General features: G+C 33.0%; 1 protein-coding gene across 1 annotated transcript in view; it reads left to right on the top strand.

Moving 5' to 3' along the window:
- The window catches only part of ANKRD30A (ankyrin repeat domain 30A), a gene marked incomplete at its 3' end in the record, with an annotated part of 58510 nt that overhangs the window by 27836 nt on the left and 5577 nt on the right, over positions 1-25097 (top strand). The window contains exons 11-18 of the mRNA XM_017535315.2: positions 861-933; positions 2504-2534; positions 5306-5369; positions 13121-13211; positions 16695-16723; positions 16822-16894; positions 19959-20020; positions 21453-21543. Of these exons, the coding sequence (XP_017390804.1) occupies positions 861-933; positions 2504-2534; positions 5306-5369; positions 13121-13211; positions 16695-16723; positions 16822-16894; positions 19959-20020; positions 21453-21543 (514 nt within the window). The remainder of the gene's footprint in view (positions 1-860; positions 934-2503; positions 2535-5305; positions 5370-13120; positions 13212-16694; positions 16724-16821; positions 16895-19958; positions 20021-21452; positions 21544-25097) is intronic.

Below are 25097 nucleotides of genomic sequence, written 5' to 3'. Positions count from 1 at the left end.
CTTGGCATTCCAAAGTGCCGAAATTATAGGCATGAGCCACTGCACCTGGCCTGTATTAGTCTTTTGATGTATATGCTTTGACCACTGTATAAGTGGATCAGGAAATTTTAAGAGGGCTAAACTAGAGAACCCCATAAAAGTGAAATTACTAGTATTTCACATAGATAAAAAAATGAATATATTTATTAGCTTTTATTCCATAAGTAGATATTTATGGTGATAAATTAAAACATTCTCTTCAATGACAAGTAAATTGTGGCTTTGAACTCTCATCACAACTTTGCAGTTCCTAAATTTCAGGACAAATTGAAGAACATGCTAGCTACCTGTAGTATAATGACATAAATGATTCTGATGTGCTTCCTTAACAATATGCGATAGCATTCTACCATTAGCTTGGAGATTTATTTTCTTTGGGTATTGACTTGGTCATCTTATTAAGTACAACTTATTTACTCTCACTGGTATTGGGAGTGTTCTGCTTTACTTAGTCACTCTAAACATATTGTCATTCTTGAAATCTTCACAGCATGTTTTATGAAATCTATTTTTTAAATTACCTTAGGTATATTTCTGTTATGTTGGCATGTTAACTAATACAAAAAACCCAAATACCCCAAAACCTAATGTAATCCCTTTTAAAGCCAAGCGTGAGGATTCATCTTCATATTCAGACTCTGTGAATGTCTGATAGGCTTTTTCAGGCTTGCATGTAATCAATTACATATGTCCCTTTTTTTTAGACTCTCCTGATGAACATACTCGTCTGAAGGTAATAATTTTCTATTTTTATATTGAATATTAACTGCATATTTTATTAAGTATTCATTATTAATTATTTTGTTTCCAAACCCATTTAGCCTTTCTGTGGAATGAAACCTTCTGTTCCAAATAAAGCAATAGAATTGAAGGGCATACAGTCATTCAAAGCAGGTAAATTTTGTAATTTTAATTTTAATCTGGAAAGAATATTATTAAAATAGTTGAAATACTGAGAACCTTTTTATTCCCAATGTTTTTTTTTCAAAATTTGATGGCAAAATTTGATACAAATAATGCCAATGTTAGTATTTATGTTTGAGAAAATGCCATTTACAAGCATAAGATTTAGAGATTTTAAAAAAAAATTACGCTTTACCTCATGTGGATCTGCTTTAATGATTCTAAAGCATTTGGCCTTGTAATCTTTTTATACTACTATATTTAATTGCCTAGTGGTACAAAACAGCCTGAATTCGTTTTTGTTGTCATTGCCATAGTCATTGTTATAACTTCTAACAGCTGGTTAGAAGTTTCAGAGACCCAGATTAGCAACTAGTGCAGGAGGGCGGTTGTGAGACTGAGACTTCAGCCTGTGGAATTTGGCACTATTTCTAGATAGGGTTGGAACTGCATAGAGATCAACAACCAGCTGGTTTGTGCTGCAGAATTGATTGCTCACTTGGTGGTGGAGGAAATCCTCCACACAACTGGTTGCAGAAGTCTTCTCTTTTGATGATTGTTGTGGTGTGAGAGCATGGGGAAACCACGTGTGTATTTCTTTCTACACGCAGAGTAGATAAAGAGTGACTAGCATGCACTCTGTTCTAACTGCTTCTAGTTCATTTGTCTAGAAATTATACTTTCTAAGGTTGACACAATCCACTTATTCTGCTAATGATACAATTTTCTGTCAGTCTTACATGGTTCTGCTTGGATTAGGACTATTGTACAATGTACTTCACTTGTAGATATCAAATTGTAATAAATTCTGTTCTTCCTTGCCTTTGAGAACTACAAAGGAGGGGAAATAAGAGTTTTTAATGCATTCATTGTCAACCAATAGTATACTTAATAATAATTTCACTATAGTCTCAATGTGTGGTCCCAAAGGAATACTTTATAAGAAATCATCAAATCATCTGAGTCTTTATAACAAAGTGTCAAAAGTATTATAATTTTTGTTAATTTATTTGTTTTTTCATTTACTTTTGAGACAGTGTCTCATTCTGTCACCCCAGCTGGAGTGCAGTGGTACATTCTTGGCTCAATGCCACCTCTGCCTTCCAGGTTCAAGGGACTCTCCTGCCTCTGTACTCCTAAGTAGCTGGGATACAGGCATGCATCACCACCCCGGGCTATTTTTTCTTTTTTGTATTTTTAAATACCGACAGGGCTTCACCGTATTGGTCAGGCTGGTCTTGAGCTCCTGACCTTGTGATCCACCTGCCTCAGCCTCCCAAAGTGCTGGGAATACAGGCGTGAGCCACGGCTCCTAGCAAATTTTAAAACAAAATCTGAAACATGCAGGGAAATGTGCATGATTCTTTTAAATTAAGTTGAAGTCTTGCTATGTCTCCCAGGATGCTCTCAGACTCCTGGCCTCCTCAAGTGATCCTCCTGCTTCGCCTTCCTAAGTAGTTGTGATTACAGGCACATGCCATCATGCCCTCTTCTGTTTTAATATTCTTCATTTCTTATTTAAATTTATTGATTTAATGTGTTTTACTTTTTTTCTTAATAGAGAATGTGAATTCTGTAGAGTCTCTACTGAGGTAAGATTTTACAGATTTTTTAAACTTATATGTTAACTAAGAAAATATAGAGAAAAGAAACCACTATCTATTCAGTAGACATGTTATGTGCTTAACATTTATTGTCTCATATAGTCAACACACAGCTTTGCAAAGTATCTCTGCTACTATCACCCACTTTATATTAATCAGACAACTGTGGTTCAGAGAGGATGATAAATTGGCCTATGATTTCATAGCTAAAAAGTAGCTGACCCTTGAGTTCACCATCAGCTTACCTTTAGCCCAAATCCATTGTCTTGCCCCTCAGCATAGATTGGTAGAGACCTGTGCATCAGTAGAATCAAGGTACGGGTCCCCGTGGGATCAATTCACAAAGTCACATGTTGTTGTAAGTCAACTTTTTTCAGAGCCTTCCCTTAGAACACTGGTTAATCCAATAGTTTGTTCTAATGTGTTTGACAGTTGCAGTGATAACCAGTACCTTGCTTTTACCATCAAAGCTTTTAGAGCAGGTCTCACTTAGCTGCGTCCACAAGATGTAGGTTTTCGTTTCATAAGCAAGACCAAGTAAATCTTATAGTTGAATTATTTTACCTGTTAGCAGAGATTATCACATACAGAAGTTGTTAAGTATATTTAGAGGTTATTCCTTATAGATTCCTCTATTTACAGATTTCCCAGCTTAGTTTTTCTCAAAGGCAGTATGCTGCCTAGTTGCGTGCACTCTTAATTTTTTTCTAGAGTTTTTCTTTTTCTTCCGTGACTTTTAAAGTCTTTTCCTGATTACTCTCTTCTCTGGTTTCCTTGGTGTTCTTTTCTTCTATTATTTTATTCCTTTCTGCCAGCCCCATTTTTCTATAGCTAAAATGAAAAGCACATGGAAATTTACGATTTCACTTAATCTTGGAAAGTAATCAAAGGTCTTTCATATTTCAATCTGTATTTAATATTCTGTAAAAATGGTTGCTCAGGTGGAGAATCTGAAACTGAAAGTGACTTGTTTAACGATAGGAGGTAGCAGAAGCAACATTTGAACTCATTTCAAAGCCCATTACTCTGGTTTCTATGTCATCATGTAAGTGAGTGTTTGAATAATAGAAGGGAAGAGGGAATGGGTCTAATTAAACTGGTGGAGAAGGATAAGAATGGAATTAGCTGAAGAACCTGGTGGAAGTAGATAAGAATAGAATTAGCAGGGAAAGGCCAAGTTTGAAGAGAAACAATCTCAGGGTTGGTAGGACTAAGGATTTTGTCAAAGAGATCAGAATATTGGGCATTCTGACAAGTTTGGTGGAGATAAATTAGAGGAACAAAAACAGAAAAAAACTTTGGGAGTTATCTAGAAAGGCATATTAAAATAGGTTTCAAAGAAAGTCCTGAATGCATCCCTGCTTTTTGGTTTAATTCGAGGAGGAAACACATTTCAAGCTTTCTGTTGAAAGATTTAAAAAAAAAAAATGAGCCACTGAGAAAAGTCTCTATGAGTAGACAGAAATGTCCTCTTATGTTCTTTCACCCCAGATTTCACAGGAGTGGCTTGGAGCCCCTTGAGAGTTAGGAGACTGAAGTTTGCTGAATTAAATAGATCTGTGGCCCAGGGCAGGTGTCCCCTACCCTTTGCCTCACTTTTTCCAAGTGTCTGATGACCTACTCATGTACATGTAAAGCAGGGGTAAGATTGGCTGGCAAATAAGTCATGGAGCTTCAGTTGGGTATTTGGTAACGTGCTTATGTTGGGAGTGAATTCCCGACTGAGTGTCCATTTCGGCGATTTCCAGAAACAGGTAAATGCAGAGCTTCTAGGTTGGTGATCGGAGTTTTTCTTTTCGGTAATCTGCTTTGATGAGCTGAATATTTAAAGGTTGGAGACTGCCATGAAGCCCTGCTGAAGAAAAATCTGGAAGCGGGTGACACTTTCAGTATATACAGTGTCTCCCAATTCCAGGTTTTTCTCTCTGTATATATATAGTACTTAGTGAAATTCAACCACCAAGACTCAGTTTTTCTAGAAGTCTCTCTCCTTGGGTATGAAGATTTTTAAGTTTTTTCTAGTGTATGTAGACCTGAAGAAGGAAGGACCAGTATAGAATAAGAAATCCAATTTTATTATTTTTAGTTTCAATTTTTATTGAGAAAAGTACTCCCAATAGCAAATATACATTTGTGTTTTGACATTTGTAGGTTCAGACTTTCAACATTTCAAATATTTCAGGGCATTCCCTGTAGTGTTTTAGGGTGAAGGGAAGCAACAGGGACTTCCTAAGTGGTTTTTATGCTGAGAAACAAAGAATTTCATTTTCCAGTGACACAGGTTAGTCTTTGAATCAGAGATAGGTAATGGACAAGGGACAAGGAAACTGCATCTTTCTACCTCATTTTAGCTTATCAAGTTTGTTCCAGTTTAGATAGCAGAAGTTATGTCAACCATTAAGTAGATTTTCAGTTTATCCTTGAGGACAGATGGTTTGTGAGTACAAGTTATACTCTGGGTATGCCATTATATTGGCTGTAACTGTTTGTTATGGAACTAAAAGTGAGACTTCATTGGTTGTTAAATGTTGGGGAGGTGGAATCTAAAATACGTAACTAAAATATTTTTTTAAAACAGAAGCCATATTATATTTATACCGAGAAACATAATATAATATAGAGAAGGACTGATCTTCCCCCAGATTTTGTTTTTGTTTTCATTTTTTAGAGTGGTCACCAAGACAGGAGCTAGCAGTTTCTTTTTAAATACATGAATTTGCTCATTTTTGTTGTATCTTTTTGCTTTAAAATCTTTTCAGCAAACCATCTATGGAAAATTTACAGCCTACAAAAATTGAGGAAGACTTCAGTCTTACTGACAAGGTAAAATGGTCCCTTGTGAACTAACTGATTTTCTCAGGTGTACTCTAGTTCTGTATAGTGCTTACTTTTCATGTTTAGCAGTGCTATAAGTATCATTATTTTATGTTGGTAATAGAAAGTTGGTCAGATAGAAACATTTTATAAAAATATGACTAGTTGGTTTAAAAATTTATTTTTTACTTTAGTAAATAATAAATGTTTGGTAAATACTTTGAGACAGTGAAGGCCAAAAAACGGAATGGGCTGGAGATTACCTAGTGACAGGTTAGAAGAACATTTTCCACTATAAAGAATATATAAATTTTGGTAAACGTTTATTTACATAAGTATTCTTACTGTGACTTTTAAAATTATTCTGTTGTAACTTAATGAAACTCTTCCTTAAATTTATATTTAATGGATTCAGTTACTTAAAGTAATCAAGGAATTTCTCTGATACTGCCATATTCCTAAACTGTACCACATGGCTTTTTGGCACTTATTATTTTGATATTATGTAGGTTTTAGAAGAGAGCTTTTTCTCAGTTTCTCTTCTTGGTTCTTGGATTACATGGAAATAATATTAGAAGTTGTGAAAATTTATCTGGGTATGGTGGTACACGCCTGTAGTTCCAGCTACCAGGGAGGCTGAAGCAGGAAAATTGCTTGAGTCCAAGAGTTTGAGATCAGTGTGGGCAACATTGCTAGACCTTACCTCTAATTAGAAAAACAATGTAAAAATTTAGAAATGTAAATTCTCTTTCTCACAATCTGTATTGCTAAGGGATGCCAGTGTGTTATTCTAAGTTATTTCATGAAAAATATACTTTAAACTCTTCATCTAAATGAAGAATGCTGGTTTTACCCCAAGTAAACAACCAGTTCTGGAAGCAAAGACTCTTAATAAGGATATGGTAAGATTTTAACTTCAGAATTTTTAAATTGTAGTTTTTAAACATATAATTCAAAAATCTTTGATCACATTTGTAAATTTTAAATTTCAGAAGATTTTGTATTTAGTCGTTTAAATAATCATTTTGAAGCTCTTGCATCACTATGAGATACTGGAGGTTAGAAAACATACTTGTGTGCGTACTAGAGTACCCAGGATACAGTCTAAAAAGCGTTTTAGAGGTTTCCAATGTGAATAAATATGTAGACAAATGAATTTTTGTATAATGGAATGTTACAAGTAAGATCATATGAATAATATATCTAATAATTAATATTAATGCGTATCAAAATATGGCTTAAATTTCTATTTTCTATTAATGGTTAGAATACAAAAGTTCAGGGGAGATATATTGAAAAAATATGTCTTAAGTAAGAAGTCAGTAAATTTGAGATACATAGTAAATAGGAAAGCAGGTTACACTGTATTTTCTAGTATCCTCCAAGTGGAGTTTAGATTTTAAAAATTTAATATATTTTAGTCGCACCTCATGTTCTATTAAGCATTCCTTTTCAACCAATACAGTACCCTCTGGGATTCTGATTACCAATAGTTTCTTCAGGTGAAAAGATGATGAATTAACCTTTTAAAAAAAATTTTTTTCTCTGTAGTAAGAATGTCCTAGCTTATAGGTAGCCTCTGAAGACTATGTATGTTTAACCAATTGAATGTCTTATTATATAATAAGAAAATTAAAATCATTATTACACAGGTATTATCCAAATAACTAATTGTAGTGTAAATACTGATCAGCATTATAGGAATATATTATAAACAAAAGTTTCTATTGTATGTATTTCATCACATATTGTAGAGTAGTTTTTTTTTTTTCTCTTGTTTCATGACTGGAGCTCGTTCTTGATTGACTGGTCATGTCTGTTATTTGTTTCTCCCTCCTCCTCCGCCTTTTTAAAAATGATTTACCTGATACTTTTTTTTCACAGAATACATTTCTTCAGTGTCTGGTTTTTAGGGCATCTCTGTCTCAATTCTCAACATATTTAGTTACAGGTTTCTACTTAGTTGTTATGTATGGTTTTCAATTATCAGTCATGGCCCTTCCCACCTCATGACTTTTTCTCTTTTTTCTGTTTCATGGAAGAAGCCAAATTTATACAATTATTTAAATTTAGGTTTTGACATACAGAATAGAAACAACCTATACTATTTCAATGTAAACCCATTTAATTAAGGTACTATAAATACTAAACTCTCACATTTTTCCACACAAGAAGTAATTAATAAAACTGTAAATCATGAAGAGATATTACAAAATATAATATGTAATTTAAACTTTTTGATGTTAATTATGTCTACAATATTATAAACAATGTAAGGGTACATTTTTGTCCCAGGTTATTTTGCTTAAAAAATGTTCCAATGGATACGACTGGTTTTTCATAATAATCAATTAGATGAAGGGGATGAAAGGAAATAATTCATTGAAGAAGGGTAAGATAAACATAGAGACTGCATAGAAGAGTCAAGGTGAGACAGATTATTATAAAACACAGAAAAAGGGTGGTTTAAATGAGTGCCTGAACTCTCTAGAATGAAATATGATATAAATTATTTAAAATAAAAACAAATGATAGCCAGGTAATAAAATACTGCTCAGTTGTTTTTGAGTGATTTATAACTGATTTTGATAAAAAGCTGAAAGAAAATATAAAGACAACTACAGGTATGAGCAATTTCTTGCAGTATTTAAAATAGCTAGAAGAGAATAATCTGAATATTTGTGGCATAAAGGACAAATTGATACTTAAGGTGATTAATATCTCAATTATTATGATTTGATATGTAAATGCATTGAGTTATAATGTGTAACCCCAAAACGTGTATGTTTATATTGTATCAACTAAAAAAATTATTGAAAAGAAAAGAAAATTTAATTCTCACTTCTTTTAGTAAATTTATGTTTTATATTTAATCTATTTTTACTTATATTAATGAAGAATGCAAAGTGAGATCTGTTTTAAGACTTGTCACCTTAATTGTGAGTTAATTTTTGACTCTTTGCTTTCTTTTTTAAGATTTCTAATTTAATGTTTGATATATTCTTAGGTTGTTTACCTCATTTATCATACTCTTTGGAATAACCTGGGTAGCAGTTTTGAATATTTTTTTAATAGAGAGTGATTAAAATAATAAGCAAGCATTTTATTTAATCTTTTTACTAAAATTATATATTCTAGTCATATGAACAAGGCTTTTATCTGGATCTCTTGAAAAACAAAAATCATTTTTAAGCTACAACACTCTCAAAGAATTAATTACAGAAATTATTCATCTCGAGGTATATTCTGACATTTTTTGCTCTTAATATCTATATGTAATGGTATATGCACACATCAAATGAATGTGATCGATATTTGTGAATTTTTAAAAGTAAAGTACTTATTATCATAGAATTATATGTATGGAAAGATTGTTAACATAATATACAAAATTATCACTAGAAGGTTTTTTTTACTCTTAAAAATATGTCTTGCAGTGGGCACATTGTGACTTGAGTATTTTAGTTTCTTCATTTCTCCTGTGAATACGGGAGAATGCTTGACAATCATAGATATAGGTAAAAACTATTAAATCTTCAACTTGAATAATTATAGCTTAATTTGTTTTATATGAAATCTTTTTTTCCAATTTTGAACTACCATCCTATATGATGTAAGTAGGCAATTTGAGCTAGCATTGTACTGTTTCCAGGAACATAAGAAAAGTATGTGAATTTTAAAACACGGTTTCACATTTCTATCTCACCTTATAGTAGTACTTAAAAATGCCTCATAATTCTATTATTAGTTAAGCATTTCTCTTGTACAATTAAAACTTTCAAGGTTAAATTTTATAAAGGTCCTTTTGCAGAACCTTCAATTGGTGTTTTAGAATTAAATGTTTGCATTCAATTCAACTATGCATATTGCAACAATATTTCAGAAATAAATATTTACCAATATAAATACAATTATATTCTCAAAACAAATTTGGACATATATAATGGAAAAACTTAATCCCATGTTTTCTCTCTCCTTTGATTTCATTTTGAAAATGTCAGCATTCTGCATAGGTTTGTGTTATTTAGTTCTTCCCATTTAGTGTATCTTATAAACATTTATCTTCGTAACACTATGTAATTTTCCTGATGTAGGTCNTCTACCCATACTCCAAATGTATTTATCCAGATCTTTCTTCCAAGCCCCTTGGATGCCTCAAATTTTATGGGTCTCAAACGGAAAACATCATTTTTATTATTTTCCCGACTCTTTTCTGATTCTTTGTAATCTACACTGTCAACTGGTTTCCCCATCCTAGCAAATAACACCTAGGAAATAGCGGTGAAACGCTCGAGCGCTTCAACCTGCACTTCGAGTCTCCCCCACAACCTACACGTCAACCCTCCTCCACATCACCTGTCCAGTCACACACCAAATTTTGTAGTTTCTACCTTCTTAAACTTTTCCATCTCTTATTACCATAATTAACTCTTTACCTATAATTTTGAAGTACTTCTTTTAGCTTTGCCCCGTATCCCCATGTTCACCTATCTTTACATTGCTGGAAGGGTGCACTTTCTAAAATATATTTGTAATGGTGTAACTCATCTGCACATTGAGTGAATACCCACAACACGAAGGGGTAAGTTCACGTTCTAGCATCACAAGTATCTTATATGGTCTGGCCCCATTTTACCTCTTCATCTCATTTCCTCTGGCTGTATTCCAGTTTTACCACATCACTTTGGCACTCCTAATTTGCCATGTTATTTCATGCCTTATTGTTTTGCACATGTTATTGCACATAGACTCCTAGAGTCTTTGTGTCCTGACTCTGCACTCTCTCTTTCCAAATATGGCCCAATTATGGCAGTATGTTGAGTTATGTTAGGAAATAAAAAGATGATTTGACATTATTTGCTCACGTCTGCATGTGTTCATAAGAGATAATTTTCTGACATTTATCAGAACATACTTTACAATCATGTGTGAAGCAGGTAACAGCTGCATAGAGCAATTATGCTCCTTTTCAGGATTAACATAAGAAACCAGCGTAGAATAACGCAAAAGAAAATATGGCTTAGAAGTCACTAGGACTTCTAAGAACTAGTGAAATTGAGTTCTGAAGTTAAGCTGGTCTGAAAACTAAATAATTTATCTGTGTTCTCCTATGAGCAAATAAATGGGTCTGTGTACAGCTAGATGTAAGAAAGCTCTAAATGGATTCAGAGAGAAATAGTTTAACTGTAGTCTTAGCCTTATACAACTTGGAACTTGAAGAGATCATGCCTGGGACTTGGATGTATTGGTATATTTTCATTTTCCAGTATAGATCTGAAGGAACATTTCAGGAGTTGGATAAACATGAGAAATAGGACACCTGTAAAACTGTATATAACACCAATTTGGTTGAGTAGTATTTTAATAAGTAAACATTCTTTTCACAAATAGAACTCTTTGAGTCCCTCTGTGGCAGCCATGTTTGCAACCACATACACATCAAATAATTATGATGTATTCTAAGGTCACAACTGTGAAGGTGGAAGAGATAGGAAAGGCCTCACCAGTTATCTAAAGCAGCAGCAGTGTAGTGGTAACAGCAATGAGTGGATGTCAAAGATAAGTCTGTATTTTGGTTCTGTCACTTACTAGCTACGGGAACTGAGAAGAAAATTATTTAACCTGATCAAATACCAGTAACCTTGTTTATAAAAATAGTGCTCATATCTACCTCTTAGGTATGCGTGATGAAATAACATTGTAACAAATGTGAAAACATCTTGTAAACTGGAAAAGTCTGTATACAAATATAAGGCAAAACGATCAAAGTGGCATTTAAATGAAAGCAGTATTGTTAGGAGAAGAATGTGGAGCAAGAACAGGCATGTGGATTTCTAATTTGTGGTAAAGGGATGGTAACTTGCAGCAGACTACTACTACAGATTTTCCATAGAAACAAAGCAGTTTGGAAAGTTAGACTTTCCTGAGGAGATTTTAAACGTTTTGGCCTGGAGCTATTTCTTTTTGAGTACCCACTGTGTGCTAGGCAGTGAGTCTCTGAATATCCAAGATGAGGGATTATGCTACGGTAGTAGTCAGAGAGTAACAAATACAAAACACTTCTAAGTCACTTTAACTTTTTCTTCAAATCAAAACAAAGAATGCTAGGATAGAGAATTGAAGAACTTTCTACTTAGCCTGGGTATGGGAGTGGCAGGGGAATTCTATGGTCAGGGTAGATTTTTCTGAGACTGCCATTTAATCTCCCTTCTCAAAGATGAGGAGTATGCCGTGTGAAAGTCTAGGATGAAGACATTCTGAGCAGATTGAACAGCAGATCATCTTTGTTCATTTTATTCTTAACAACCTAGAATGACTAGGAAGCAGAAAGTGGCATAACCACCAATGTCTTCATCACCCTCATTATTCTAAGGTGAAGAACAATCTGCAAATACGTGTCTGGCACATATTAGATGTTTCATGAATAGATGTTTGTTTGTTGTTTGTTTTTATTTTTATTTTATTTTATTTTATTTTTGAGATGGAGCCTAACTCTGTCACCAGGCTGGAGTGCTCAGCTCACTGCAACCTCTGCCTCCTGGTTTCAAGGTATTATCCTGCTTCAGTCTCCTGAGTAGCTGGAACTATAGGCACGTGCCACCATGCCCAGCTAATGTTTTTTCAGTAGAGACAGAGTTTCACCATGTTGGCCAGGATGGTGTTGATCTCCTGACCTCGTGATGTGACTGCCTCAGCCTCCCAAAGTCCTGGGATTATAGGCGTGAGCCACTGTGCCCAGATGAATATGTGTTTTTATTCTTTGTTTTTTATGAATGCTTGCTCTACTTTTCTGAAGTTAACGTCTTAACAATTCATTGCATGTTTTATCTAATAATTGTTTTCTTTCCTATAAAAATGGCATAAATATACATATTCCTTATAAATCTTTCATTTTATTCAAGCATTTCTTTATCAGCAAAATGCTTATCAAAACTATTCTTATTATTTTAAGCCCTTGTTTTCCTAAATGAAACAGCTTCTACAGAGTTCTGTTTCTACTGCACATGACATACTCTGAGAATTCTCTTCATTCCATGCATAGTTTTTAACAGAAATTCTGTAATTATTCATATATCAAATGTTTAATCACATTGTATTCTGTTTGAAATGCCCTATTATATTTGGTGCTGACTACACAGTAAGGCAGATGTTTTGTACTTAATTCCTTTTTGAAATATACCCACTAGTGAATTTTGTTGTGAATAGGATTTATTTTCCACGCTCAGTAGCCTAGTCAATAGCCACATGAAGATAAAAGATAAGCATGATCCACAGAACATATGTGAGGTTTTCTCTTGAAATGTTTTGGTTTTCAATATGTGAACAGCCTTAAATCTAATTATCTTTAATGTAAAAAAAATGTGTTTTGCAAAAGATTTTAAATAGAAAATATTGATGGTAGTCATTATAATTTTTTAAATTGAAATTATTTATTGAGGCAGGCCATGGTGGCTCACGTGAGCCTGTAATCTCAGAGCTTTGGGAGGCGAGGCAGGAGGATCACTTGAGATCAGGAGTCTGAGACCAGCCTGGCCAACATGGTGAAACCTGTCTGTACTAAAAATACAAAAAATTAGCCAGAGGTGGTGGTTCAAACCTGTAGTCTCAGCTACTCAGAAGGCTGACATAGGAGAAACACTGGAACCTAGGAGACAGAGGTTGCAGTAGGAGGAGATCATACCACTGGGCAACCCTGTGAGACTTTGTTAAAGAAAATAAAAATTTAAAAAGAGATTATATATTGATATTACCTTTAATAGGTTAAGTCCGAGAGGGCTGCACAGAATTATGTTTGTTTACCTGGGGCTACATATGAAAAAGAAATCAAGATAATACGTGGAAAAATAGAAGGTAAGAACCATTTTTTAATTCAAACATCATTTAACTAAATGTTTGTCAAATGCATGAGGACTCATAAACTCTTATAGCCAAAGAAAATTATTCTCTAAATGGATGGCATGGAAGAGCAAAAGAAATGAAAGTTATATGTCTTCTCAGGCGTTGACAACAGATGATATTCAGGGTGCCAAAAAAAAAAGAGCTGAATTATTAATTTAAATTCAAGATACTCAAAGACCTGAGGAAAGAAGTAAAAGAGGAAATGAAGACTGAGGAAGACAGAGAGTACAGGGAGTGCATGAGGGTTATACAATGGAGGCTGGTAAAATAAAATAATTCTATAGAAAAAGCTGGATCATGGTTAGAAAGTTGGAAAAATTATAGTGACCTTCTGTTACCAAAATTTGCCAGAGAATTTAGCAAACATGTTGTCAGTCCTGTCCTTCTCACTGGTGGGAAGGCATTAGGGATGGAAGCACATGACCATGGAGAGTTGTAATTCATCTGCCATAGGTGAATATAAGCATATTTGCACAGTCGTGTGTGTATATAATTTGTCATACATGCTCAGTATAGACCAGAAGTTTTCAATCTTCAGAAAATCAGCTGAAGACCTTGTTAACAGTGCACAAAGTGATACAACACACTTGAGATTCTGACATTTTTAATAAGTTTTCAAGTGATAGTGATGCTGGTGGTCCTGGTACCTTACTCTTAAGTAGCAAGGGAATAACCTTTCCTTTGGACAAATCTGGAAGAAGGGCAGTTGGATAGAAGGTCAACACATAACAGGGTCAAGGGAAAGCATTATATTGCTTTTATTTCTGAGTATGTTTCTGTCCAGAGGGGTGAAAAAGGAGGTAAAGAAATAGTAATTACAGATGTCAGATACTATCCCTCATCAAAGAGAAAGAAAGTGGTGGGAAAATTGATCTTAAAAGATGTTGAAAGGGAAGAATCAAGACCACAGATTTAGACATTATTTTGGCCGCGAAAGAGAGATTGTGAGGCAAGAAATGGGGCAAGGAAGGACATAGCTAGGCAACTTTGGAGTTTCAGAAAAGGAAATTTGAGTGAATTCACTTCAGATGCCTTTGCAATATTTATACTCCGTAAGATTACATTGTGGGTATTCCAGAGACAACTAGAAGCAGGAGGATTACAGATTTGGTGTAAACTGCCATGACTCATTGTTTTCCTCTGTTACTATGAGGCATAAAATATATGTATTTTGTTGATATTAGCTATGCAGATGGGAGATATTTGAAAGTAAGAGCATTGGCTTTATTTCTAATGAAGCAAATTGTTTTGGTAAAATTTTTGTTCTGTAAAAATCTATTAGACCTTTACCATGACAAACAAACCAGAGAGATATTTAGAAACCAAATTATTACTGAATTTTTACTTCAATTCTAACATTGTTTTTAAAATAAATAGTCCTGATTTAAAAATATGAAATGTTATTTATATGTAATAAGCCTGTTGCCATGCATTTTCAAATAAACATGTCAATATTGAAAGCTCATTACACATTATTTTATATGCGTTTTGCATATATGTTTGCATGAGCAAATCAAGAAAATTTCTTAGGATAAACCAGAGGTTTCAGAAATGTAGGCATACGATGACAACACATGGGTATGGAAAACAATGAANGTTAGAAAGTTGGAAAAATTATAGTGACCTTCTGTTACCAAAATTTGCCAGAGAATTTAGCAAACATGTTGTCAGTCCTGTCCTTCTCACTGGTGGGAAGGCATTAGGGATGGAAGCACATGACCATGGAGAGTTGTAATTCATCTGCCATAGGTGAATATAAGCATATTTGCACAGTCGTGTGTGTATATAATTTGTCATACACGCTCAGTATAGACCAGAAGTTTTCAATCTTCAGAAAATCAGCTGAAGACCTTGTTAACAGTGCACAAAGTGATACAACACACTTGAGATTCTGACATTTTTAATAAGTTTTCAAGTGATAGTGATGCTGGTGGTCCTGGTACCTTACTCTTAAGTAGCAAGGGAATAACCTTTCCTTTGGACAAATCTGGAAGAAGGGCAGTTGGATAGAAGGTCAACACATAACAGGGTCAAGGGAAAGCATTATATTGCTTTTATTTCTGAGTATGTTTCTGTCCAGAGGGGTGAAAAAGGAGGTAAAGAAATAGTAATTACAGATGTCAGATACTATCCCTCATCAAAGAGAAAGAAAGTGGTGGGAAAATTGATCTTAAAAGATGTTGAAAGGGAAGAATCAAGACCACAGATTTAGACATTATTTTGGCCGCGAAAGAGAGATTGTGAGGCAAGAAATGGGGCAAGGAAGGACATAGCTAGGCAACTTTGGAGTTTCAGAAAAGGAAATTTGAGTGAATTCACTTCAGATGCCTTTGCAATATTTATACTCCGTAAGATTACATTGTGGGTATTCCAGAGACAACTAGAAGCAGGAGGATTACAGATTTGGTGTAAACTGCCATGACTCATTGTTTTCCTCTGTTACTATGAGGCATAAAATATATGTATTTTGTTGATATTAGCTATGCAGATGGGAGATATTTGAAAGTAAGAGCATTGGCTTTATTTCTAATGAAGCAAATTGTTTTGGTAAAATTTTTGTTCTGTAAAAATCTATTAGACCTTTACCATGACAAACAAACCAGAGAGATATTTAGAAACCAAATTATTACTGAATTTTTACTTCAATTCTAACATTGTTTTTAAAATAAATAGTCCTGATTTAAAAATATGAAATGTTATTTATATGTAATAAGCCTGTTGCCATACATTTTCAAATAAACATGTCAATATTGAAAGCTCATTACACATTATTTTATATGCGTTTTGCATATATGTTTGCATGAGCAAATCAAGAAAATTTCTTAGGATAAACCAGAGGTTTCAGAAATGTAGGCATACGATGACAACACATGGGTATGGAAAACAATGAACATATTTAGTATTATTCTCTAAGTATATATTCAAGCTGATCAATTTATACCACTTTCAGTGTTGAGATGTCAGTTGTGCATTCAGCTGAACTCTCATCATAATGTTGTACCGTCTCAATTGTAGGACAAATTAAAGAACACGATGAATGTAATGATACAGATTATTCTAATGTATTTCATTAAGTATATGTTGTAGGATTCTATATTTGGCTTTGACATTTATTTTTTTCAGGGTCATGATTTGCTCCTCTGTTGAGGGATCATTTCTCTTTTTACCACCCAGCTTATACATATTAATAACAACACATTTTGCATGCACGACACATTCTCACTTTTGAAATCTTAAGTGCATGTTTTATGAAAGCTAGATTCCTAGCTCCTTCAGTGTATGTCTGTCATGCGAGTGTCCTAAAAAAACAAACTAAAAGAAAACCCCCAACTCTCAAAGTTGATCAAGAAGACTCAGTTACTATCACTGCATTCATTTGTGGCTGGCTTTGTCATATTTACCTATGATTGACGATAAATCTCTTTTTCTATATAGAGCCTCCTGAGAAGCCTTCTGACTTTGAGGTATTGAGTTTTATAATTTTATCTTGAATTATTTATTAACAATGTGTTTTCTGAATTATGCATTCATTGTTAATCATTCTTCTTCCAAACCAATTTAGCCCTCCATTGAAATGCAAAACTCCGCTCCAAATAAAGACTTAGAATGGAAGAACAAACAAACATTGAGAGCAGGTAAATTCTGCTGTTCAACTATATTAAAATGAATATTTCAACACTAGGCATGTTAATAGTCTCATCTCCCAAGATTTATTTTTCAAATTTGATGGAAATATTTGACTAAACAATGTCCATATTGGTATCTACATTGGAAAAACTGATATTTACAGGAATGCAAATTTTAATTAGTTTTTTAAAAATGTGGCTTTAATTTCAGGTGTTTCTACTTTTATGTCCTGATTCTGTAATGTTTTGTATTGGGAATTTCTGTAAGTCTTAAAGATTCAAGAAGGTGAATTTTTAAACTAACATTTTATGAGTTCTCCAAATATTGATTCAAATTCCACCCTCTACTTCAGGGAAAGCTTCACTTGTTGACAAGCCATTGTGTTTTAACATTGGTTACCTCATGTGAATGTAGTCATTTGAAGAATCCTGTGGAAATCAGCTATTCTGATTAGCTTACTCTATGCAGCCGTATGTGTGTGTGTGTGTGTGTGTGTGTGTGTGTGTCTGTGTGTCTGTACGTGCGTGTGTGTTGCACGCGTGTCTGTGTGTTCTGCACCTTTGTTCCTGTGTGGGTGTGGGTGTGTCGGTGTGGTACCCTTAATTTTTTTTTTAAATATGGGAGAAGCAATCATTTCTTTGTGATTATTTTTGTAAAACTGTGATTCTGAAGCATTTGGCCTTAGTGTCTTTTCAATGCCTAGAGTTAAACAGTTGTCTAAATTATTTTTTAGTTATTATTTCTATGCATGTTTCAACATTTTACAACATATGTGCATGGTCATAGATAATATGTAGAATTTGTTTTCAGCTTCTAACATGTGAATAATTGTACATTGTGTGCTATTTTCTGTACCATTCTTAGATGAGCATTAAATTGTTAGAACCATTCATAATGGACAGAATTAGCTCTGGTTATGTTTATATTAGGTTCTTTATAGAATTCCATTATATGACTACACCACAACTCATTAACTGTGTTCATGCAAAAAAACAAATATATGAAAATAAAAACAACTGCAGATTTCAGTCTTCATTTCAGTTGGTTTTATCTATTGCTTTTTGATGTATTTGAAATTAAAACCAAAATATTTCAAGTATCACTATGCACAGTCATCTGCTTTAATAACAATGAAAACTGAGACCTATGAGCCATCCTATGCTATTATAACACATGATTTCCCTGGAACAGTACAGTATACACTTCTAAAAATGAGAGTGAAAGTGGCCAATAGCAAACAGATCATTTGAGTTTTTGGATTCTCTTTGTGAAACCTGAACTTTAGGGATGCTCATGTCACAACTTAAAACCACATTTGAAAACCAGATATAAAGTTCATGGATGTCAAATTATAAATGTACCCTTAATATTAACATGATATTTAAAGTTTCAGTTGAGCATGTTTGCTTTTCTCTTTAAACTATGTTAAATAGTTAATATTTGAAAATTTTGTTTACAAAGAAAACTGAACATTATTTCTGTTATATATTCCTTTTCTGTCTCATGGCTGGCTCTCGGTCCTCCTTGGGCCTTGTGTAGACCTTGATTTTATTCTATGAAATGTGGGAAATTCAGGTTACTTAAGGCATTCATTTTCCCTATAAATTTCTAATGTTTCTCCAAGGCATCACAAGTTGATTTTGAAGATATTGTTGCATTAAGAAAAGACTATTTCATTGTAATTAAAGCAGTTCTTAATTTATATGCAGTACAATTTTTTAAGTTTATATAAATAAAACAGATACACACTGAATATACCATCATGGCATATTGAAATTTAAAGGGGCCAGACATATACTTTGCTCATATCAAAAAGTTAATATCTCAAAAGTATCATATCTATTGTTTTTTTTATTTATTAGAAATGAAAACAAAAATATGTAAAGTATTTCCATGTGCAATCATACATTTCACTAACAATTAGAACTATGACCCACAGATTGTTAGAACTATGATGTAACAACACGTTAGGTATCTGAAATGATCCAGGATACACTTCTAGTAATGAGTGAAAATGGTGAATTACCAATGTATGATTTGAGTTTCCTGGACCCTCTGGATGAAATGTAAACTTTAGGGATGCTGAAACCACAAGTTTAATTTACTTTTTTAAACCAGATATACACTTCTTAGATGTCAAATGATAAAGGTACCCTTAATGATTAAATCGTCTTTTAAGTTTTAGTTATGCATGTTTGCTTTCTTTTAAGCTGATTTAAATAGTTGTAATTTGTATTTTTTGTTGATAAGGAAAACTGGATATTAATATGTTAGTAATTCATTTTCTGTCTCATTGGACTGAAGCACTTCAATTCTTGTGTGGGCCTTGATTTAATCCTATAACATGTGGAAACACTGGTTACTTAAGGAAATTATTTATTTCTGATATATTTCTGATGTTTCTCCAAGGTATCACAAGCTGACTCTGAACATACTGTTGTATTTGGGGAGAGCTATGTCATTGTTATTAAAGTAGTTCTTACTTTACATGAAATAAAAATTTTTTAAGCTTATCTTCCTAAAAGATACACACATCCAAACCACACCCAATGTACTGCCATGGTATATTAAAACTTAAGGAGTTGGACATATATTTTACTAACATCAAAAAGTTAATATCCTTAAAAAATCTTATTGATTGATAATCTTTTTTGAAGAACTGTGTGATAGAGATTGCTGAGACGATCAAACTAAGTAATACTAAAAAAATAAAAATTTATAAAGAAATGAGAGATGATAGGTAATAAAAGTTTTCTGAATGAATAGCAAACATAGGACATACTGTGTTTCATGGGTGAAAAGGATGTGACTGCTTTGTGAAGAAATGATTTATACAAGTGAATCAAATTTCTAGTTTTCTGCATTCTAATTAATGACAAAGTTAATTTTTAGATTTTTAAGATTTTAATTTTAATGGATTAACTATAGAAGTTGTGATTGCAATCTACAAAAAGAATATACAGGCTACAGAAGAAAAAAATTATTCTTGAATGAAAATAGGTTTGTATATGTTTTTGAAATGTATAGTAGAGAAAAGTTCTCATGAATGCATCTGTGATTAACCTTTTATAGATCAGATGGTCCCATCAGAATCTAAAGAAGGGAAAGATGAAAAAAATTCTTGGGATTCTGAGGTACTGTGTATTACTGAATTTTTTTAATGTTAGTTTTGCATGATGTGACAACATAAAACCAGAGGCTTAGATTTATTTTCTCACCTTTGCATATGTCACCCCAAAATTATTTTTTCTGATTTTTTAGAATATGCTGTATAAAGAATTTATGTGCTAAGTAGATTACTTCTTCATAGTGAAATTCTGCTCATGTGTAGGATTAAATTAAGAAGCCAGTGAGGTACAGTGTAAAAAATAAGGCTTCGAACTCACTAGGAATTCACATGGAACCTGCAGTAAGTTTGCCTAAAAACTAAAGAATTGCAGTGAGTCCAGCTATGGGCAAATGTATGAAGTGGTATATCTATATGTATAAAAGTTCTAATTGGATTCATAGAGAGACGGTTTAAACTGTAGTTTTGTAAAGCTTGGGACCTGAAAAGTTAATGCCTGGAAAATGCAAGTATTGAATTATTTTACTATTCAGTATAGATCTGAGGGAACATTTCAGGAGAAAGAAAAGCATGAGGAATAGGAAACCCATGGGACTATAATAACAACAGTTTGGTTGAGTAGTATTTTTAAAAATAGAAATTATGTTCACAAATATAACCTTTTGAGTCCCTTTGTGGCAGTCAAGCTGCAGCAGCATAAGCGTCAAGCAATAGCGACGTATTTTAAGGTCACAGCTGTGGAATGACGTAGAAAGTATCTGACCTCTTAGAAACAAGAAGCTGCTGCATGGTGGTCACAGCAAAGGTTGGAAGTCAATAGACAAATAGATTTTATCTAATTTGTCATTAGACACAAAGACTTGTTTGCTTTCATTTTGAGATGACACAATTTTTTTTCTTACCGCGTTTTCACTTTATTTAAGCACTATTTCGCCCATCGTAAATTTTATCAGAAATGTTCTGATTATTTTTAGCCCCTGTTTACCTAAATAAAGCAGTATTTTGAATTTTATGTGCAGACATTATATGGCAGACTCTGAAAGCTGTCTTCATGACATGCATCATTTTTAACACTAAATTCTATAGTCGTGAAAATTTTAAATGTTTAATGCAGTATGTGTTATGGTAAGTAGCAAGTGTTTTGTATTTTGTTCGAAGTGCCATATTTCTTTTTGATGAGAACTGCAACGTAAGTTAGATATTTTCAAGTGAGTTACTTTTTGAAACACGCACATGTGAATTTTTTTGGGAATGTGACTGAGTTTTCTTGCTCAGGAACCAAGTTAATAGCCACATGAAGGTAAAGAAAAGCTTGATCTAGAGAGCATGTATGAAGTTTTGCACCGAAATGTTTTGGTTTTCAATACATGTCTGCCCTTAAATCAAATTGCCTATAAAGTAGGAAATTTTGCCTTAAAAATTGCCTTTTAATTAGGAAATTTTGATACTCTTATTAGGATTTTTAAATTAAACTTACTTATTAATATTACTTTTAACAGAGTCTTCCTGAGAGTGTTCAACAGAATGATGTGTGTTTACCCAAGGCTACATATCAAAAAGAAATCAAGACAATAAATGGAAAATTAGAAGGTAAGAATCATTTTTTATTTAACAAGTCATTTGACTGCATATTTCTCTAAACTCATGAGGAAGGATACACACTAATAGCCAAAGGAAAGTACCTCCTAAATGCCCAGCATGGAAAAGAGAGAAGCGAAACGGTGATAAGTGATACGTCCTATCAGGTGTTGGCAACAGACTGTATTGAGAGTGCTGAAAAGGAGCTGAATTATTAGTTCGAATTCAAGATATTCCAAGACCTGAGGAAAATCAGAAAATTAGAAAGAAGAAAGTAGTAAAAGAGGAAATAAAGTCAGAGAAAGACAAGGTACGTGAAGAAACAGGAAGCAGGTTTATGCAATGAAGGGTGGTAATTGAAATTATTCTTCAGAAAAAGATAGGGTGTGGTTAGAAATTTAGGAAGAACATAAAGTGGCCTTCTAGTACCAAAATTTACCAGAGAATCACAGCATAAATACTCTGTCTCTTCCTGCCTTTCTCACTGGTAGGACACCATTAGGGACGGAAGCACCTTACCATGGAAAAATGTGTTCTATTTACAGTAGGTGAAAATAAGCACATATCTACAGCCACACATGTATATAATTTGTCATATACAATCAGTGTAGACCAGAAGTTTTCAAACTTAAGAAAATCAGCTGGAAACCTTGTTAACAATTCACACTGTGATTCAGCAGACTTGGGATTCTGCATTTTCAGTAAGTTCTCACACAACGCTGATGCTGCTGGTCTTTGGACCTTGCCCTGAGTGGCAAAAGTAGAAGCCTTCATGGGAAAAATGTGGAAGAAGAGCAATTGATAGAAGGTCAAGACATAACAGGGTCAAGAGAAAACATTGTATTGCTCTTATTTTTGAGTATGTTTTTTAGCCAGAGCAGAAGGAGAAAGGGACAATGCAATAGAAATTATAGATGGAAGATATTATCACTAAACCAAGTAAAAGAGTGAGAAAAATAATTTTAACAGGTGTTCAATGGGAAGAATCAAGAGCACAATCTAGAGATTATTTTTTGCTACGGAAGAGGGATTGTGCGGCAGCAAGCTGGGTACAAGAGAGAAGCCAGTGAGAGTTTTTTGGAGTTTCTAAGAAGGAAAATTTAGTGAACTCACTTCAGAAGCATTTAGAATATTTTTACTGCAGAATGTTAGAGTGTGGATGCTTCAGGGACTACTGGAATCAGGAGAATTACTATAATTGGATTAAGCCTCCATGACTCATTACTTTTCTTTATTACTATGAGGCATCAAAGATATGTAAATTCTGTTGATATTAGCAATTTGAATAAGATGTACTTGAATGTAAGAGCCTTGGTTTTATTTTTAAGGAAGCAAATTGTGTTGGTAAAATTGGTGTTTTATAAAAATTCATTAGAGAATAACATGATACACCAAACCAGACTAACTTTAAAAACCATAAATTTCTGAATTTATTGTTTGAATACTTAAATTGTTAGTACTAATAGAATATTGCACCATTTTTTATACAGAAAAAGTTAATATTTAGTAAGTCTGTTGCAACTAATTTTGTTTTAAATATATTAGTGTTGAAAGCTTATCCTACATGCTTTTCCTGGTGAGTTTTATACATCTTCCTCTATAAGTGTATCAAGAAGTATTCAGACGGCTAAGCCAGAAGATACAAAAATGTAGGCACACTATTATACCACATGGTTATGGGAAACAATGAATATTTTAATTTATTATTATATCATAATATCCAACCTGATGAATTCATAACACATTCACAGGTGAGATGTCAATTCTACATTCTGCTGAACTCTCATCCTAACTGTGTACCTTATAGGGCATATTAAAGAACATGATGACTGTCTGTACTGTAATGATATAAATGGTTCTAATATATAATTAAAGACATCATATAGCATTCTATATTCAGTTTTGGCATGTACTTTCTCAGTGTCATGATTTGCTCCTCTGATTCGAGATCACTTCTAATCACTCAGCATGTATATATATATATATATATATATATATAGGTATTAACACATTTTGCAAAGATCATATCTAAATGGTTATACAATGCAGTTATCATTTTACAACAACTATTTTTGTTCAGCAATTAGCTTGTTTTCCTTTATTTTAAGATTTCATAGTGCACCATCTTGACACTACATTTAATTAGACTGTCTTCATGGTGACAGGAAAATCAACATAAATATTTTTACAAATGTCAACAAGCTTTGGTTTAAGTGTGTGTGCTACTTCATGCTATATTAGAAATTAAAATGAAGTACTTAAAATACAAGGTGTATTTTAAGTACTTTTCATACATTTCAATAGCCATTACAGATGTGGCTCACTAATCTTTAGAACTATGCCATGCGACCTGTCATGACTCTAAATAATCCAGTGTACACTGTTGTAAAAATTAAAGTAATAAAAAATAACTAAAGTAGTATTTTCCTACTGCTTTCCTCTGCATGGATCTTGACCTTTAGCGATGATCAGATCACAATTTAGAAACAGAGTTTTCTTTTCTTTTCTTTTCTTTTCTTTTCTTTTCTTTTTAAATTGTACTTTGGACTCTGGGGTACATGTGCACATCCTGCATCTTACAGGATTGTTACATAGGTATTTACACACCATGATGGTTTGGCAGAACCAGAGTTTTCTACCATACATAGGATTCTTAAATGCCAAGTGAAAATGGTTCCTTTAATGTTTCATTTCTACCTATTTTTTCTTTTTATCTTTTCTCAGAAACTTTAAAGCCTACTATTTTCTTTATAAAGGAAAACAATTTGGTTATATATTCATTTTCTGTCTCATGACACTCTGCTTTCTTTGCGCTTAATTGACGATGTACATTTATCATAGATTTACATAAACTGAGCAGATGAATTAATGGTCTTATTATTTATATGAATTTCTGAGGTTTCTTCAGTGCTTCAGAAGTAAATTTTGAAGATATTAATGAAGTGAGAATGACCTTCTCATTGTAATTAATGTAGTTTTTTATTTGAAGTGTATTGAATACAATTTTAAGTATTTTTTTCTAAAACATATTTATGCAATACAGTCATGTATATTTAACCTTAAAATGATTAGACATAAATTCTGTGTGTTTTAGAGAGTTTATATCCATGAAGTGTCTTATTTATTGATCAATCATCTCTCATGGAAAACAACATATATAGTAGATATTTCAAATATATTAAAGTCATACTGAAAAATAAAATGTAGAGATAAATAGGGAGATAAAACATGTTTAATTAATATTGTTTGATGAAATGAGCTATATTTCAATGTAAAAGAAATGTCTGTTTTTTTCTGGAAGTTTTTTGTAAGAGCTTTTCATAAGAGTAGTTTAACAACTCACACCATACAACAAATATAATTAATTTTAGGAACAAAACAATTTTAGAATTCATTCCTTGAACACTAAAACTGTTTTTTTTTAATAACCATTATTCTAACATTGAAATATACAGGTTAATGATACTTAAAAATCTCTGGAAATTTACTTCTATTTTCTGATACTTTCATATTAGATTTTTTTCTTTTCCCTTTTCCTTTTTTCTTTCTTTTTATTTTCTTTTTTT

Source organism: Cebus imitator, unplaced genomic scaffold, assembly GCF_001604975.1.
Source record: "Cebus imitator isolate Cc_AM_T3 unplaced genomic scaffold, Cebus_imitator-1.0 Scaffold92, whole genome shotgun sequence".
Classification (NCBI taxonomy): Eukaryota; Metazoa; Chordata; class Mammalia; order Primates; family Cebidae; genus Cebus; species Cebus imitator.
This window is presented reverse-complemented; position numbering and strand designations above follow the sequence as displayed.